This window comes from Sycon ciliatum, chromosome 4 (assembly GCF_964019385.1).
Source record: "Sycon ciliatum chromosome 4, ocSycCili1.1, whole genome shotgun sequence".
Classification (NCBI taxonomy): Eukaryota; Metazoa; Porifera; class Calcarea; order Leucosolenida; family Sycettidae; genus Sycon; species Sycon ciliatum.
In genome coordinates this window covers 25,290,027-25,309,313 of record NC_088646.1, presented here as the reverse complement: position 1 = coordinate 25,309,313, position 19,287 = coordinate 25,290,027, and the positions used below count along the sequence as shown (strand labels likewise).

Below are 19,287 nucleotides of genomic sequence, written 5' to 3'. Positions count from 1 at the left end.
TGCATTGTAACGTTATCACTCTGGGCTTCGCCAAGAGTACATAACCCCAGAGTGTGCAACTCCCGCATGCACACCTATCCTTACAGAATTTCAATTTGATATCATTGTTATGATACTCTGCTCCTTGCACGCACAGTTTCCCCATTTCCAACATCTGTACAAAAGTGTCAGAGCGTATGGCGCATTGCCGACAACTTGAAACTCCACCGGGCAGCACTGATAAGGGAGCTGCGCGCTTTTTAATAGCGGGCACTTTTTCTCTGCCGTACACACACACACATGTGCGTATGCGGGCTCACGAATGCATGCACAAAAACACACACACGTACACACATACACACACACACACACACACACACACACACACACACACACACACACACACACACACACATATATTCTGGAGAAACAAGTCAATAAAATTAAAATTATCAAATGACCCTTCCAATGATATGTGTAATGTCCGTGAAAATGAAACTGTTGAATTATTAACCAACTTGGCGTACAGTTGGCAGTCTCAAAATTGCTGTGCTGGCATTCAATGAAAACTGAGTGAAAATGGAACTTACATCTTTCTAACCTGATCAGTTTACATCTGGAGAAGCACCAACGAACCAGAGGTGAACATATTCCAGCAGAAAGAATTTCCAAGATGAGAGTGTCCCAATTACCTCTGAACAACAGTGTGACATTGAAATAATTGTCGGGCGAGCTGTGATCATTCGATGAAATGACACAACACTTTTCAAATAATTGTTGTGCATGTGGCGTTGCGTTGGGGGTGCATTTTCATGCAATCGATATCCATATCCAGCTTTTTGCGAGATGGGCACGTGGCCGCCGCATGGCAAGTACGTTCACGTGATCTCGATCGTGGTTGCCATTGGTCACCAAAATTGTGATGTCTCTTTTGTTTCCATTATTCGTACTTGGATATTCATCGTTGTATTGTCCGAACTTGAAATAATTGTTTTTGTTCCCTTTCCTTTCGGCCAAGGATACGGCTGATCCCGGTCGCAAGACTCTTCTCAGATATTGCTCTAGAGGATGTCTTCCCAAGAGGATAAATACTCGGTTCTTTTGCCGACGTACAATGAACGGGAGAATTTACCTCTAATTATTTGGCTGCTTGTGAAATATTTTGAGCAAGACAAAATCAACTTCGAAGTCATTGTCATTGATGACAACAGCCCCGATGGAACGCTGGACGTGGCCAAGCAGCTGCAGGAGGTATACGGCAAGGATAGGATAGTGCTGCGGCCCCGTGAGGCGAAGCTTGGTCTCGGCACAGCGTACATCCACGGCATGAAGCACTCCACTGGCAATTTCATTCTCCTCATGGACGCTGATTTGTCCCATCATCCGAAGTTCATTGCTGAGTTTATCCAGAAACAGCGTGAGGGAGATTACGATATCGTGTCAGGCACGCGCTATGCCGGCGATGGTGGTGTATATGGCTGGGATCTGCGGCGAAAGGTGATCAGCAGAGGGGCCAATTACGTTGCCCAGATTCTGCTGCGGCCCGGTGCCTCCGACTTGACAGGGAGCTTCCGCCTTTACCGCAAGGATGTATTGAGGAAGCTGATGGATGTTTGCGTGTCCAAGGGCTACGTTTTCCAGATGGAGATGATCGTACGTGCGCGGCAGCTCAGCTACAGTGTGGGCGAAGTGCCCATCAGCTTTGTGGACCGCGTGTACGGTGAGTCCAAGCTGGGTGGGAATGAGATTGTATCATACCTGAAGGGACTTCTGACGCTCTTTGCAACAACATAAACTCGTGTGCCCCTCACGCCACAACGATCGCTATCAACACGTCTTGAAGCTGGCTTGCAAACTCATGAAACATATTTCTACGCTGCATGGATGAAAATTGCACATGTTCCATGAAACCAAGCATAAAAATATTTGCATTTGGTAGCTGCTGGGGCTCCACATTCTGCTTATACAATGGGGCTTCTGCTTCCTACTCTTGACGAATTCGCTCTCTATTTCATTGCTTATTCTGTTTTGATCTCTTCTTTTGTTGGATTATTTATAACAACCTTACTTTTTGTTGTATGTTTGAAATTATTTTTCTAGGCTGCTAGTGCTAGTATGAACTGTCATGGCAGGAAATAGCTGTCCCCGGGGAAATTTGCGGAAAAAAATCGCAAAAAAACGCGGCATAATATGGCATAATTTGCGGTGAATTTGCGGTAAATATGCGGTGAATAATATTGATGTGCGGCAATTTTCAGTGAGTATGTAGTGAAATCAATCAGTTACAAGTCTCTGGTGTAAGCACTCGTCATATTTGAGTAAAAAGCCGCCACGATGAGACGTTGCTGACCAAACAGTGCACTGTGTGTGTACGTGTAGTGCAACAAAAAAGTTCAAAAATCGCGGAAAACGCGGTCTTTTAAAAAATCGCAAAAAACGCGGCCGCGGAATCGCAATTTTCCCCGGGGACAGAAATAGTGTGAGCTGTGATGCTGGTGTGTTTGACATTTTGTGTCAAGAAATCTCAGTTGGAGTGATTTGAGGAGAAAGTTCAGATAGGGTCTCAAATACCGAGACTCACTTGTTAAAACTTCTGCCATGGACACCGAGTGCTGATCAATGATCAGTGCTTTTACCAAGAGTGCAACCCTGCACTGGAGTATTGTCCAGGGTTATGTACTCTTAGCTTTATCCAACACCTTCCTTGTACTCTGGAAAAATATAACAGGAGTATACCATGAATAGTACTGCAGTGCCTTTTCAAGAACATGGATGCATAGCCTCTCTCAAATGTTAGCGAGCTGCCCCTGGCCCAGTGCATGTACTTGTTGGGCCCATAAAATGATATAATTGTGCATGTGCGACTCCCTGGCTGTCGTAAACTTGTACTGTACAACGTACTCGCAATTTTCGCGTGTCAGAAATGAGGTTTTATAATTTATATTCAGTCTGGCTCTACATGTATATGCAAGACTCAGGTGATTTTGCACTGATTAGCCACAGTATTTGGTAGTTGGGGACTCCAGCTGATTGTGGTGTGCATGCAAGCTGGATTCGAACATTTGTATCCCTGTTTTTTGAGCACATGTGCGCAACAAATTCGGTGAAAAGTCGCATGCTATATTTGCGGTCGATTAAATTTCGCTGGTTTCATCGCTTGGCAACCAGGGAGTCGCCCCCAGAAAGTAATTAGTTGTTTCGGGCACGATTCCCCGGTGCCACCAAAACAAGTTTGAACATACGATGCGTGGCTGTAACCGTAGCCATGTGTGTGCATGCGTCAGATGTCATAATCGGCCATGTGAACAGCGTGATTGGACTTCCCTGGCTGATGGTGGCATGCTAGATGAGTGACGGCAAGGGTGCATCACCCCAGGGTCATGGACTCTTAGTGACGGGTGTAGGCGAGTGTAGCCTAGGAGTAGGAGTAGAAAATGAAAGCCCGAGTAATAGATTATGGCAAGGAAGCCAAGGTCTTTTACTCAGGTCTCATTTCCTATTCGCCTCATACTCACTTACTATTACCAAGAGTACATAACTACACTGTGTAGTTATGTACTCTTGCTATTACATGTACATTAAGGTACACAATGTACATGTACATACACACATGCCGCAGATACATGTATGCGTGCAGGAGACAGATACTGAGATAGCTTTGAAGACTGGAAAGTGCACAATGGTGTGTTGAACATCGTAGGTATGCAGACGACTGATCATGTAGCAGGCAGGCTCGAATTGAACCCACCTGCAGATTCAGTGCATGTCATTATAATTATGCTGTTCACAATTGTGCATCAGCAATAGCAAGGGTGACAAGCACTAGGTTTGGAGTCCCGATCCAGAAGCACACACCTAGACGAATGCTGCACCAGGCCCCACGCAAAACCACCATCAAACCATGCACGGACAAGTACCAGTACAGAACCATTTTGCTGGGACTGAACAAGAACCATTGCTACCTTCTTCCCTATCACTACAAAGCATATGCAATCTACAAAGTTGCAAACAAATAATTGTCTGCAAGAGATCATTCACTGGAACCTTGCCAATCCTTCTAAGCAAAAAAAGCAACCATTGCAACTATAGCCTCAGGACATATCAGTTGGCCAACACACCATTGTAAATTCAGGCTTGGATGCAAAGGAAACAACAGTCCTGCCCAGAACCTGCACGTACACTATACGCCCTCCTCATTCAAGGCACACCGATTGAAACGGTGTAAAGATCTACCTTGGGATCTAGAGAACATTGAAACTGCGTCATTAGCACCTATCCACCACTTGATCAGGAAAACGGAGATAGCACAGACTACGCAACACAATACATGAGCGCGCAGACAGAATGTTGCTGACAATCATAGTCGGGCAAATCCAGAAAAGAAATGTGCAGGCCAGATCAGAGGCAGGACAAGATGACAGCAACGTGCAAGGCGTTCCTGCACGTGAGGAGTATGTGTGACAGGTGCTGGACACGACCAGGAATCGCCACTGCATGTGACAGCTACAACGCACGTCATCCACCCCATCTGCCAAAGCCACGTGCTTTCCTGTTGACATTAGCAACCGGTTCACCTATCAGATTGGTGGTGACAACCCTGACAACAGAAGCACCAGTACATTTACATCAAAGTGACATATTGACAGCCATCAAGGAGTCTAGTACAATAGTGGCCAGCGTCTCAATCAACTGATTCAAACGCTCCCCAGTAGGGCTTTGGATCACGCCCGGAGATGATTACCAACCATTTCAGAGTACAAACTGTAAACATAACCTACGCCCCTGAAGACCAGCACGAGTACAAAACTATGTACGTTACATTGTATATCAGCAGTACCATCTCATAGGATAGCCTAGCTCAAGCCCGCATTGCCATCCGTACAACTCAAACAAACCAAGGTGACTTCACTTCTACAATTATTCATACCCCGATGCGCGCGAATAGCGTCTAACATATGATTCGCCCAGGGTGAGTAGCTCGTGAAAAACAACTGCAACTGTCCTCCAGGGCAGACTCCCAGGTACCTATTCAGCGGGAGCAGCTCACTGTGGCAAACGTTTATAGAATTTTACATCCACAGTGACACAGGAAAGCACAGTCTACCTTGTAGCTTATTCTGGCATTAATTCATGACGCTGGAATACTGGCGCAATCCTTACACTAAATGGCTAATACTCAAAACAGCTACATAAAATAATTGCACTACATAAGGCCGATGAATACCATGTACCATTACAAGAACCTGACAGCATCTGCACCCATTGATGCAAGGAGTCTTACAGCACAACAGAAAATTAAATCCTTCAAACACCTTCTTGTGGTGCTAGTTTATGTGCCACAGGGCTACCCAAAGAAGTGTTGAATGTGCGTCAGGTTTCTTGCTTGCCTCATCGCCACTGAATGTTGTGATTCCAGGGATAAAACACTAAAAATAAATTAAAAGCACCCATACCATGTAGATAGGACATCTCCCCCACTGCATACCGCCAACACAGCTAAACGTCCCCGGCCGATCCCCTGTGATAGTGATGCACTGCATGCCACTACTGGGCAATCCACGGGGTACAGTTGGTCATGGGACACAGTATTGTCGTCACATGACCAGGCCTCCTTTCGCCAAACCAAGTCACACCACCACCAGCAACTGAAAGATTTCAACCATCCCCCCGCCAAGTGGAGCAGGGCGTTTTAGCAGCCACACCACAAGAGATAAGGAGGTAGTAAGTGGGAACATTAGGCAGAATCCTGAATACCGTGTGTGCCCATTAGCACCCTAGATATTGTCATTGTTGACTGCTGTGCCTGCACCAGTGCAAGAAAACAGTGGGTGGGCGAGAGGTTGGCCAGCGTACTCGTACTCTACAGTGCTCCCCATACCAGCATTGTTGACCTTTGTGTTATTTTGATTGACCAATGTCCGTAATGCTGCTTCTGTTCAATTGGCCAATTCAAAATCCACTTTCCAAAGGCTCTCACCTCGACATGCTCACCTGCCGGGATGCAGTCGCAGTAGAAGCAGTGGTGGTACTATACAGTTTCTTACCAGCACTGAGTTACACTGGCCAGGCTGTACCGTAAACCAGTATGAGTAGGACATTACATTGACAACACTAACTATTTTTACATGAATTGATTGTACATCTAGCACCCACAAGTAGTACTGCTGCGACAGCGAGGCTAACTGGTTGTTCCACTTCCCTTCAGAAAATGCCGTGTTGCACTGCTAGTCTGGGGAAACAAGCAAGCACTTTCCTGTACTGTTCAGCTGCAGAGCTGTCACCGTGTCTTTCCCATTCTCTCCTGTCCGCCTTGGTGACCCGGGTCTCCGTCTCAGAACTGCACCAATGTATCGTGTACCAACTCATGGCATTTCCCGCTTTCCACGATGGTAAACAGACTCGACAAGTCAATCTACTCCATGCGATCCAGCTCCTGCTAAAAACGTGTCTTCCATGCAAGAATGCACAGTTTGCCTGTTTGCGAACGTACTTCAAATCGAAGTGCAGTTCGAAGACCAGTCGAGTCTGACAAGTGACAGTCCGTGTACTTGACTCTTGTCGCACCGTCTGGAGTCTTTACTTGTCTTGACGTGAGTTGAGCGTGCCGCGTGATCCTAGCCTGCCTCTGTGATATGCACGTGACAACATGCTGTCGTCAAGGTCAAAAGAAATTTCTCGTGACTTCACGTGTGGTTATGTCATGAGAGAGAAGGGACGTAATGTGCCAAAAAAAGATATGGCAAGCTTGAATCAAAACCGTTGCAGCCAATCACCGGCATTTTCATGAGGTCATGCGGAGTGCAGGGTATAAAAGCACGGTGCTGGTGGCTGACCTCAGCAGTTTCCAAAAATTCTCCCGTAGCGTGGTTGTGGAGTGAGTACAAGTAGTTCGATTGAGCGACGCTTTGACTTGAGGTGGTTCACCGTCTTTGTACAGCATTTATTCGACAAAGTTTCAGTGGCAGTATCATTTGTAAGATGATGATGATGCAGGTCGGTTCGAATGCCAACCAGATGAGTCAGGCTGTTCCAATTGCCAGGTTTGTGATGCCCACCATGAACACATCAACACAGGCCCAAACGCAGTTCGATAATTTATTGGCTGCAACAACGCCCGAATTGGAATTAGCCATTCTCAACTTCTCGAGAGGGAACAACCAGGCTTCTCTTGCACAACAGTCGCAAGTCCAACAAGAGCAGAATGCTGCTGTAGATGGGCTTGTTCGTGCTCTCAGTGATATGCAGGAGAAAAATCAAGCAAGTTTGTCGGCCACTTCGACTGCCGCAACAGTAGCCGAGCCAAGCTTTTCTGACATTACCAACAGTCCTAGGTCGGCTATGTCTGATGCTGGCTCCGAGTTCTCCCCTGATTCTCCAGCGTCCACTACCGCCTCCACCACTGGCGGTTCGACGGCAGAGAAATCCAGTTCGCTGGCTGGTGTATCGTTGAGCAGTCTGGACCCGAAGGCTCAAGAAGAGCTCAAGCGTCTCCGAAAGAAGGAGCGCAACCGTGTGGCTGCGATGAAGTGTCGCAAGCGCAAGATCGAGCGAGAACAGGACCTGGACGGCAAGGTGAAAACACTGAAAGCTGAGAACGGTAGCCTCACGTCGGAAATTGTCAGACTACGCAGTCAAGTGTACACGCTGAAGCAGACGGTGATGGAACACATCAACAGTGGATGCAACCTTTTCACTGCGTGATTTACGCCACGCACTGCTGTTCAAACACATGAGGCGGTTGGTTTGGGTTTTAGCATGTAGCTTCGTGGAGATGCTTGTACCATATTGACGTGACCTACAAGTAGCGGGGTATCTACCTCCACTCTGAACTTGAGCTGCAGTCCACTGGTGGACGTAGCGGCTAGGTGTTTTTTGTTGTGTTTTTGTTGCGTTTTAGAGCATGCAGGCCTGGTGCCTGCTTTCTGCTAACTTGATTGCATGCTGTGCTTAGTTTAGCCATAGGTGTGCAGTTTTTATGCCAAACAGCCCCCCCCCCTCCCTTAGTGGTTCTTACCATGCCCCTTTCCTGGTGAAAGTGTGCGCATTGTGAGCAACTTAGAACATCTTGATAACCCATTGCCATGGCCTATGAGAGCCGCCCGTTATTAACCTGCAATATCTCAAACTCCAAAACACTGGGTAGTACCAAGTATTTTTATACAGTTTTGTGCAATATCTATCTAGGCCACAGTTCATCAATTCAGATTTTATTATCATACTGCTTGTCAAAGCCTATCATCCTGTCTCACACAGAGCTGATTGCGATACACCAGTCGTGTACAAACTCTGAGCGGCACAGTTTCTCCTGTTAGTGCTTTCTCAGTGGGAGAATTAATCTATACCGTTTTTTGGAAAAACCATCTTATAATCTAAAACTGTGCTTGTGTTTGTTGGGTGGGCAAGCGTCATGGTACATGACATTGTGCAGTATGTGAGAGTAACGGTACTACTCCTGGGCATGACATCTCCTGGACTTGGCCTTCCTCCTGGTACCAGTATGGCTGTGCAAGTTGCGATGGCAAGTCCAGCGAACCTGACTCTCAGGGTTTGTTTTGATTAGAGTGGTTCTTCCAACGCAACAGAACGCACTTTACTTTTGACTTTAGTGAGAGTCCTCGGGGGCCCTGTGGGAGCATGCCCTTGCAGTGACTAGAAAACGAGTGTGCATCCGGCCTGAACACGCTCCAACAAAGTCTGCAGGGGGATCTACCCTTGGCGTGCCAACATGGGGACACCTGTCAAATCTTCAAGGTAGGTATGGACAGGGCGTTGTTGTGGGGACTGTCCCGGGAAACACTAGATTCTGGTCCTGGGCATGTAAAAATTGTTGCAATGACTCACTGCATGATTGTCACTCACAGGCCAGACTGAGTGCCCACTGACTGGCACTACATCAGTAGTACTACATGTAGTATGACTACTACTACTAGTACATATATGTAGATAGAAGCAGAAAGAATAGAAGAACGGTTCAAGATTGACAAGAACCCATTACTTTATTTTTTTATTATTATTATTAGGCATTAGGCATTATATTACTCCATTACTTCTGGTAGTAGGCCATGGTAGATCTACACTACAGAGTACAGTAGTACAGGAGGCTACATACACTAACATGGTGTTGGTGTAGCCATATACAAACATGTACAGGTACTGGCACTTACATTGTAGCTAGCTGGCGCATGTACATGTACTCGGAACCCGATGGAAGGCCTTGAATACTGTAGCCTAGTGTAGGCAATAGTGCTAGCCACAGTACTGTCTGACTTACTCTCCCAGGCTTGAGCTAGCCTACCGAAGTCGCGACGTGTGTCTGACTGAGGCTAGCGCTTACGACTCAATACGAGGCGGGTCGTGGTTGGTTGCCAGTAGGTAGTGTAATGCCTACTAATGTCAGTAATGAGTAATGGTTCCAGCACAAAGGGCTCAGCCTAGCCAGATCAGAGTCCAGAGACTGGCAGACTACTACTACTTGTAGCAATAGTACTATAACCAAGACTCAGAGCGCATACATGTAACTACCAGGATGCTGTCCACAGATTGAGTAACCCCAGGTTAAAGTTATGTACTCTTGGTATTACAATACAGTCAGTGCACATCATGTTATCCGTAATTATTTGTCCAAGACCAACAGTGACATGTACATGTATATGTATGTACCATAACTCATAACTAATAAGCAAACCAACAGCCTTCTACTGTACTTGGTAGGTTCTAACAAGAGTACATAACCTGTAATAGTTTTACCTTGACACTTCTTGCTTGTCTTATGGTAACACCTTGTGTTCCTACTATTCTCACTCCTGCGGTTCTCACCTTTCTTTTGCTTTATAACCTCTGGTTTGAACATCATTCGACGAATTCTCCAATCAATCAAGTCTATACTGTTACACTGGTAGCTTGAGGATGGTTGAGATCATCGTTTGCCCTTTGACGTGCCTTGTGCTCCTGGCCGCTACTGCTCTGCTATATGCCGCTTTCCGTGAGATCCGCCGCGCTAGGGACAACGTGGCTGCTACAGTTGGACGACATCAATTACCTGCTACATCAAGCTCAAGTCCTCCGGATCTAGCCCCGTGTCGATCGCGTTCTCTCTCCCAGACAAGCCCGAGCGTCAAACGCGTTACCAGAGAACCGAATGTTTTCCATGGCAACCCTTCCGAGTTCAAAGAATGGGTATTTACGGTCGAGTTAGCCTTGAAGTGCTCACCTCAAGGTGACCCGGAGAGCCAAGTTAACTTTGCGGCTAGCTACCTCGCTGGGAATGCGCGTCTTTGGCTAATTTCTTCCCTGGAAGCAGGTGAGCAATTTTCGGATTGGCATTCTTTGAAAAGCGCCCTAGCGCGAGTGTATGGCCCGCACTATGATGGGGAAAGAGTGCGGTTGGATATGTTCTCTATCCAACAGCGTGGGTCAATTGAATCGTACGTAACGGAGTTTTCTCGGCTAAGTTTACAGGTGCCGGAACTTGACGAACTCTCCAGAGCCTTGCTATTTGTCAACGGCCTGCACGGTAACATGCGGACCTTGGTAGTGAAGGAACACCCCACTACACTGTCAGCCGCCGTTCAGTCAGCGCTAGCAGTCGCCTCAGACAGCCGATTTCAGCGCAGACCACCACTGGCGACCGCGCCGGGATTCGCACCACCATCAGGTAGCAGAAAGCTAACAAAACTAAGCCCCGAGGAACGTGAGACATTACGAGCCCAGGGGGGCTGCTTCGCATGTCGTCGACCAGGCCATATGGCCCAGAATTGCCCGCAGCATCGAGATCACCCAAACGGTGGACGTCAGTAAGGCCGATGCGATTACTGACGCAGCAAGAAAAGGCATCACCTGCGTGTAGTGTGTGCTCCGTCTCTACCCGTAACCGATTCAGTAGCCTCGCTGTGGAGGATGTTGACGATGATGCTGAATGCTCCGAAGCCAATTTCAAGCGAGACGTTACACCAACTATTGAGGCCCAGGTTACCAGCGTCAATGTGGAAACGGAACATGAGCTCCTGCGTGTAGAAGGCAAAATCAACGGTCGTCGCGCGCTTATGTTAATAGATTCGGGCTCGACCCATGATTTCATTGCCGAACAGTTTGCCAGGAGAGTTAACCTGCCAACCGAAATTGGCTCGGAAAACCTGAATGTCACGCTGGCTGATGGAGCATCAAGCTCGTTTCCCATGGAGACGACCCATGAATTGAAGGTTATCGTAGGCGACTTCAGCGATAACCAAACCTTCACGGTGTTCCCCCTTCATCGCTATGACGCTATATTGGGGAAACCTTGGTTAACGCGTAACAATCCAGACATAAACTTCCGGACGAATGAAGTCAGGTTGAACTCGAATGGTTTGCCTTGTGCGTCGCCCAGTCAAAGCGAACCGACCGCTCCTGTGGAGGCGATGTTCATATCTGGTCGTCAGGCTAGGCATGCCCTTAGGAGTGGAGACGAAGGTGTTCTGGCGTGGGTCAGCGTAGAAGACGGCATTGGCAAGGAACCTCCCGACAAATCCACTCAGAACGAGCACCCAGATCTCAAGGCCATGTTCCGTGACTATGACGATCTTTTCCCGGATGATCTGCCAGCTAGACTCCCACCAGAGAGGTCTGTAGACCACGAAATCCGCCTGGAGGAAGGCTCATCACCCCCATCGCGACCTGCCTATCGCCTGCCCAGGCCAGAAATGGAGGAATTGAAGAAACAGCTCACAGAACTCTTGAAAAAGGGTTTCGTAGAACCAAGTAAGTCCCCCTTTGGTGCACCGGTGTTTTTTGTCAAGAAAGCTGATGGTTCGTTACGCATGGTCTGCGATTGGAGGGAGCTAAACAAGATAACTGTTAAGAACAAGGCGTGCTTGCCCAATGTGGATGATTTATTCGATACCGTACAGGGCGCTAGGTACTTCACGAAACTAGACCTCCGATCAGGGTATAATCAGATTCGCATTCAAGCTGAGGACGTGCCCAAAACCGCGATTAACACTCCCTTTGGGCATTACCAATTTAGGGTCATGGGATTTGGTCTCACCAATGCACCGGCAACATTTCAATCCATGATGAATACGATTCTTCAACCATATCTGAGGGAGTTCGTAGTCGTGTTCCTAGATGACATACTCATCTTCAGCAAAACGTGGTCGGAGCATATGCAGCATGTCCGGTCGGTATTGAGCGTGCTCCGGGACAACCAGTTATTTTGCAAACGGTCAAAATGTGAATTTGGCGTGGAGAGTGTGCGGTTCCTGGGACATTGCATCGATGGACTGCACATCGCCCCTGACCCAGACAAGATTGCCGCAGTAAAGGTCTGGCCCGCTCCGACTTCCGTCACAGAGGTGAGGCAATTTCTTGGATTTACGAATTATTTTAGGCGATTCATAGTTCAATACTCATCGCTCTCTAAGAACTTAGAGGAGATAACGGGAAAACATGCACGATTCGAGTGGAACAGCTCTCGGCAACATGCCTTTGAATCGCTAAAGCATGCCTTGTTGAATGCGCCCCTATTGCGGCTGGCTGATGTGAACCGACCATTCAGAGTGGTAACAGATGCAAGCGATTTCGCCTTGGGATGTGTTCTTCTCCAAGAACTAGAGGAAGATGCCTGGCATCCAGTGGCTTATGCTAGCCGAAAATTGTCTGCTGCGGAACAGAATTATACAGCTACAGAAAGAGAAACATTGGCCGTAGTGTTTGCGCTAAAGACCTGGCGCATCTACCTCTTTCAACACTTTGAGGTCATTACAGACAACATGGCGGTAGTTTATCTGAAAACAAAACCAAGCATTACAAAGAGAGAGGCGCGATGGGTTGAATTCCTAGCTGACTATAACTACACAGTCCGTCACAGACCCGGCAGAGAGAACCCTGCAGATCCCCTTTCGCGTCGCCCAGATCTCCATGAGAGTAACCTCGTGGAGAATGCAGTACCACGTTTGAATGCTATTGAGTATGCTTTAGCAATGAATGATGACGTGTCCAATACAATATCAGATGCCTACCAGAGAGACAAAGAGCTAACTCCCATCATAGAAAGATTGAAGCATTCTCTCCGAGATAATTTGCATGATCGCTATTATTGGGACGAATCCACTGATCGCTTGTACCTCAAGGCATCCCCCAATAACCGGTTGTGCATACCACAGTGCGGTGTCCGGTTAAAGCTCATTCAAGAACACCATGAGTGTGCAACGGCTGGCCACCCGGGTCGTGATCGAACGTACTTCCGCCTAGCACGTTTTTTCTACTGGCCCCGAATGGGTCTCGATATCAAGAGATTTGTCAAAACCTGTGATCTCTGCCAGCGAACGAAGGGAGGTCAGCCACGAACAGGGCTTCTCCAGTCACTTCCAATACCTAATAGTCCTTGGCAGGATATCTCAATGGATTTTATTGTTGGATTGCCCCTTACTTCTCGTGGCTTCGACGCAATTTACACCTTTGTGGACCGACTTACGAAATGCGTACATCTTGTTCCAACAAACTCGAAGATTGATGCTAAGGGCAGCGCTCAACTGTACATTCAAAACGTGTTTCGTCTGCACGGGCTGAGCTCAACCATTGTTTCCGATCGTGATCCACGATTCACTGCCGCTTTTTTCAAAGAAGTATTCTCTCAGCTAGGAACTAAATTGGCATTCAGCACTGCTAACCACCCTCAAACGGATGGTTTGACAGAGAGAGTTAACCGGCAAGTGGGAGATGTTCTAAGAGCATTTGTGAACTTGAGACAGGACAATTGGGATTCGCTTCTACCACTCTGCGAGTTTGCAATAAATAGTTCACAACAGTCATCTGTAGCTAATACACCGTTCTATCTGAACTATGGGTTTGACCCTAAGTCCCCGCCCGAATTCATTCTTACGGGAGGGGAAAGGAGTGATTCGGTCGATTGGCTTCATGAGCAGGAAGCCGCACTAAGGATAGCTCGAGATGCTATGCTCGACGCCCAGGCAAGGCAAGCTCTATACGCAGACCAGACGAGAACGCCCAGTGATTTGAAGGTTGGTGATAGCGTTCTTGTCTACAGAGACTTTCTACTGACCCCGGAAGCTCGTGGCCAGCCCTCTCGGAAGTTGCAACCCAAGTGGTTTGGTCCGTATCGTATCCAGGCTAAGATTGGAGCGAATGCTTTTCGCTTGGAACTACCCCGTGAACTTCGCTGCCATCCCGTCTTTAATGTCACTGCTCTTAAACGCTACGAAGAGAACACGATTCCTGGAAGACACCAACCCCCGCCTCCGCCCTTCACAGATCTAGATGGACACACACGCTATGTTGTCGAAGCCGTTTTGAATCACCGACACCGCAGTGGTGAGCAACACTTCCTGGTGCATTGGAAGGGTTACCCCAGCAGCGAAGCTACGTGGGAGCCCGCTGGCAACCTATGTGATGAGTCTGGTCGGAATATTAAACCGCTGCAGAACTATCTAGCCTCACAACGACAGCAGCCTTGATCTAACTGGGCTGAGCCATATGCATCTCTTACTGAGATAGTTAATAATTATGTTATAGACTGATATAGGTTTGCGTCATCTCCTTGTGAGAGTGATGAAGTTGAGTTGGATTACACTTCAATGTGGTTATGCATGTGCATGAGTGATTATTTAATATTCCCCTTTCCAATTGCATCTCCTAACTGGATTGTGTTATCTAATAGAACCTTGGGCTTCCTATGGGGCCGGGAGAGTGTAATAGTTTTACCTTGACACTTCTTGCTTGTCTTATGGTAACACCTTGTGTTCCTACTATTCTCACTCCTGCGGTTCTCACCTTTCTTTTGCTTTATAACCTCTGGTTTGAACATCATTCGACGAATTCTCCAATCAATCAAGTCTATACTGTTACATAACCCCCCGGGGGGTTATGTACTCTTGGTTCTAAGTAACAGTTACCGTATGAAAAAAACATGAGAAAGGGGAAGGTGAGCGCACTCGAGACGAAAACAAGCTAAAGCCTAAAAATCACATGCAGCGAACTAAGAATGTTAGCGTTGACAAGATGGTAACGAAAGAGGAAGGACCACGGCACAGGACGGCCACAGCTCACTTCAAGAACGCGAAACGTGCCGTGATCCTTTGTCTTTCGTCACCATCTTGTCATCCGTTTATAGTTCGCTGTTAGCTTGTTTTCGTCTTGAATGCGCTCCACTTCCCCTTTCTCATGCCGTTAGTTCATAACTTCATTAGAACCTAAAACATCAGGTCGTTGAAGGTCAGTACCACATCAGTCCGTAACGAAGTTATTGTGCTAACTGTTGCACCTTCTGACTCCATAATTATCTTGCTGTAACTGTGTTAGTGTTGGACGAACTACGGATAACATGTAAGTTTTGTAACACTTTGTTCCTAATCCTTGGCTCTCCAACCGAGTTGAAGAGGGACTGATTTATGTATTAATTTTTCGACTGCAGGGAAGACGTCCCTTCCGGTTCCAAACAACCGTGCATGTACATGTACATTTGTACATGTATGATGAGTAGAACCGTCCGCAGTTCCACACAAGCTTTCCACCGCTAACTAACTACAAGTACTTAGTTACTTAGTCACTTTAAAAACAGTGGCGAACTCTGGTGACACTACCATGATTGTGAATGTGAAGAGGTGCATGCACGACCACTTCTTTCACTTTGAAATTAAACTGAGTTTGATGTGAATACGGCCCCGGCGATGAACTCTGCCTCTACATAACTGTAGCTGCACACCGGCCGACCTCACGACCAGAGCTAGCTCTGGTCGTGAGGTCGGCCGGTGTGCAGGTGTGACCATTGGTGACCACTGGCCGTGTCACGGCGTGGTCATAAATTAACACACTACAAAAACAATCATTATTGTAGGCTCTTGCCATGTGGCCATGGCATGGAGGACAAGCCAACAATCATGACTGATTATGTAGCTCTTCAGCTCTCGAGAGCTCTGGAAAGTGGGGGCTACACGGGGCGGTAAAGTAACGTTGGACAATCACACAACACTCAGAAATCATTGATGGACTTCATGAACATAATACATGTAAGTCATAACGCTTCCAAGCAACAGAGAGCTAAAAGTAAAAGGTTATCATATGCTGGCAAGAACAACGAAATAGCCAAGTGGGCTGCTCTTGCCGCTGTCGTTACTCCGTTATCCTGCATAGTAGATCTGCAGTTCTGCAGTTCCTAGTTCCAGCCTGGCGTTACCCCAGGGTACACTACAAGTACAACTCCTTGTACATTCTTTAGATCGAGGTGAGTCTCATTGTGCAGCGGACGACCAATCAGCGACGTTCCCGCCAAGGGCCTTATCAGAGTTTACACAGTCTGCTTTTATTTTAGTCTCTACAGTACAGGTATACAGGTATACAGGTATACAGGTATACAGGTATACAGGTATACAGGTGCGATATCATTTTGATAGATCTTCTCGTCACGGTACGGAGCCATCGCAACGATGGATCAGTCGTCGCACCCCCACGGCCACGGATGATGGCCTGGTCCGCGGGGATCCGGGGTCCTGGGGGAGGCGAAGAGGACTGTGGAGGAGCTTACATGTACAGTATACTCAGTAGGGCTCCATTCATGACTCGACAACTAATTACTTCCTGTGAGTCTGTCCGATCTTTGGGAGATACATTATACATGTACATGCACATGTATACCTGGTATAGTAGTAATAGTATACATGTACTACAATACTCTGTAGTTGTAGTTCCTTCCGTCCTCCCGTCGACCGTCGGAAGGCATGCAGATACATGTACAAGAGTGCACAGCTGGATTGGAGCAAAGGAATGATCTGCATGCACACTTCTTCCCTCTTGGGCCTGCAGGCTAGGGGGGTACATGCATGATGCAGTGCCGGCACACATACCTAAACAGTGGGGAAGCAGGGAACACGCGAATGGGATCCGTGGCTCCAATCATCATAATTATTCAATTCCCCAGAAGCCGGCCCGAGCCAGACTACAAACGTTTTTTTAAATAATACAACGGAAAAGCTGCGAGCATCGCCGGATCCTTTTTGCCTTGATCGTCCGGTGCAGCTGTGAGCCTGTGGCAACTGATTGAGGTGCTAGTACATGGTAGGTTGCATGCCTATTTTATTATCAATTTTTAGTGTTAACCTTCCTTTGTCAGGTACCGGTACATGTAGATGTGCGCTCTCTCGTATCCGGGACATGGTAATAATCCGTAATATTAGATCACCAGGGCCGGCCTGGGCAATGTACTTCTGACCTGCAGCGACAGTTAGTGTTATGTCTTGAATTTCAGCAAACATGCCCTGGAGATCATGAAAAATTATGATAACGCCACATCAGTGCAGGAACTACAAGTGTAACTGTATTAAAGTCAATCCGACTTCCGATGCCAGAACCTCAAACAGTATGCAGAACTATGGCTAACGTTATAAGGCTCCTTTAGTAGCCACCTACATGTACATGTACATGTATCACTGTCAGTGTCAGTGTCATTGTGCTGTGGACGCGTAAATGGTTGCGGGTTCCAGTCCGGGCCATTGTCTAGCTGAGCCACAGAAGTTCTCACACTGGATCTCCGCGCTAATGTGAACGTAATACTAGCAATACCAAGAAGAGTAAATAAGCTCCTAGGGAGCTGATAATACCCTTCTTGGTATTACATGTACATGGACATGTAAGTGGTAGCGGGCTAGCACCACAACCCGACCGCTTTGGACCTGAAGTACATGTACGTCTTCTTTGATCTGGTAGACAAGAAGGGTTGAGGGTATACAGCTGGTAGTAGTCCTGTGTTTCCTTCCTGTTCCGAGTCACATTTTGTTGAGCTAAGTCTGCTTGAATAAAGATATTGTGTCAAGCAAATTTTACTACTCCCTGGTGCACAGCCTCTCTTAACAGGCAAAATAAAGTTTTTCAACACTGGATGGATCATTGTATGACCTCAGCAGATTCAACTCTCCAACCTGGTGAACAACAACATCATGGACTCGAGTACTCCTGCACACTTACATTCGTGCACAGTATTACGTTTGGTCTTGGGGACTGGGTTTTGTCTACATTAAACCCTTATGTACTCTCACTCTTGTAGATACAATTATTATCTTCTTCGCGCTTTATGGTGTGCTTCCTCTGGTCTAGAGCTGTTCATGTTCACTAGCGCATGGTAGTATCCGGACTTCCGGAGCCACTTGACCCTATCACTGGTGTGTAACGTTTGCGAATAGATCTACCCTTGGCTTGGGCATTGTCATCCACAATGCTGCTATTCTTTGTGCGTGGTGTGATACCAGTAGTTGGAATTATGCTTCTGATGTCAAACAGTACACAATGCTGTTGAGTTGGTGGACTCTAACGCATAACCCCAGCTGACACCGTTGTAAGAGTACCTAAAGATCAGCCATGGTGGTGATCTGGCACAAGCCAGCGAAACTTCCCAAGCTCAATGTGCTTCTCAATAGGTTTGGTCTGCAACTCTGTAGGTCTACCGTGCTTGCAGGTCCATGACATCGATAGTATTAGTAACTAGTCTCACTGCGTTCAATGTTTCGACCTTAGAAATACTATTACTAGCACATGTACACTCTAGACCTTTTGCTGCACTTTCAACCGCCTCTTTTACGCCCATTGCCCACACCGCTATTCAGCTCCTTCTTCTGCATAGAACCAAAATAGCATTCCTTGTGCAATGACTGTGGCCCATACATCTTACTTTGACCTTTCTTCTTCTGGTCTACGTATCCCCTGGTCATAGACTAGCTTACTTACACTAGCAGGTTCTCACCCTATAAAAGCTGCAGTTCACAATTCTCTTCTCTTCAGTTAGAAACTTCAGTTAGAGATGTCAGTTTAGAGTTAGAGTCAGAGTTAATGTTTACAATGATAGTAGTCTTCAGTTTAGTTCAGTGATAATAAACAACACTCAACAGTGTGTTCACTGAGACCCGAGTGCACTTGCCTCCGAGAGAGAGAGAGACTGCGGCCCGCTACATAATTGGTGGCAGCGGTGGGATTCGAACCCACGCCTCCGGAGAGACTGCCACGTTTCTATCACTATCAGTTTGAGTACCTACTGTACTTCGAAGGATAAAGACCTGGGTAACAGGTGTAGCGAAGATCATGCTGGCAGTTCTGTTGCCCAGCTTTGTGGGAAGCAACAAACATGGCACTGGACGCTCCGCTAGTAGAAGTACTCAGGGCACAAGTTGGCATCGAACCAGTACTTAGGGTGACAGTCGCGCTCCCTGGAAGCCTGGATCCAAGAAGTGACTTTAACTTAAGTTCGACACATAATACCGGTACTACGAAGAGTACGTCATAACCCCCAGGGGGTTACTAGGGAGGTTCTGCTCTACGTGTTGGGAACGC

General features: G+C 47.2%; 3 protein-coding genes and 1 long non-coding RNA gene across 4 annotated transcripts in view; 2 read left to right on the top strand and 2 right to left on the bottom strand.

The window, feature by feature from the left end:
• LOC135815250 (uncharacterized) overlaps positions 1-848 on the bottom strand; it is a 36,348-nt gene extending 35,500 nt beyond the window's left edge. The window contains exon 1 of the mRNA XM_065328522.1: positions 570-848. The gene's annotated coding sequence lies outside the window, so the exon portion shown is untranslated. The remainder of the gene's footprint in view (positions 1-569) is intronic.
• An 83-nt stretch (positions 849-931) lies between these two features.
• On the top strand, positions 932-2,105 carry LOC135815256 (dolichol-phosphate mannosyltransferase subunit 1-like). The gene has a single exon (XM_065328532.1). It carries the CDS (start codon positions 1,048-1,050, stop codon positions 1,771-1,773), a length of 726 nt encoding a protein of 241 aa, XP_065184604.1. The 5' UTR covers positions 932-1,047; the 3' UTR covers positions 1,774-2,105.
• Positions 2,106-3,893: 1,788 nt separating this feature from the next.
• LOC135815249 (uncharacterized) lies at positions 3,894-5,946 on the bottom strand. Its single transcript, XR_010553274.1, has 2 exons — positions 5,433-5,946; positions 3,894-4,576 (listed from the first exon to the last, which is right to left on the bottom strand). It is a non-coding gene; the product is annotated as an uncharacterized LOC135815249 (long non-coding RNA).
• An 860-nt stretch (positions 5,947-6,806) lies between these two features.
• On the top strand, positions 6,807-8,354 carry LOC135815248 (transcription factor JunD-like). Its single transcript, XM_065328521.1, has one exon. The coding sequence runs from the start codon at positions 6,958-6,960 to the stop codon at positions 7,678-7,680; it is 723 nt and encodes a 240-aa protein (XP_065184593.1). The 5' UTR covers positions 6,807-6,957; the 3' UTR covers positions 7,681-8,354.
• Positions 8,355-19,287: the final 10,933 nt, after the last annotated feature.

Coding starts and splice junctions, on each gene's coding strand:
- LOC135815256 (XM_065328532.1), top strand. CDS start 1,048: ATGTCTTCCCAAGAGGATAAATACTCGGTTCTTTTGCCGACGTACAAT.
- LOC135815248 (XM_065328521.1), top strand. CDS start 6,958: ATGATGATGATGCAGGTCGGTTCGAATGCCAACCAGATGAGTCAGGCT.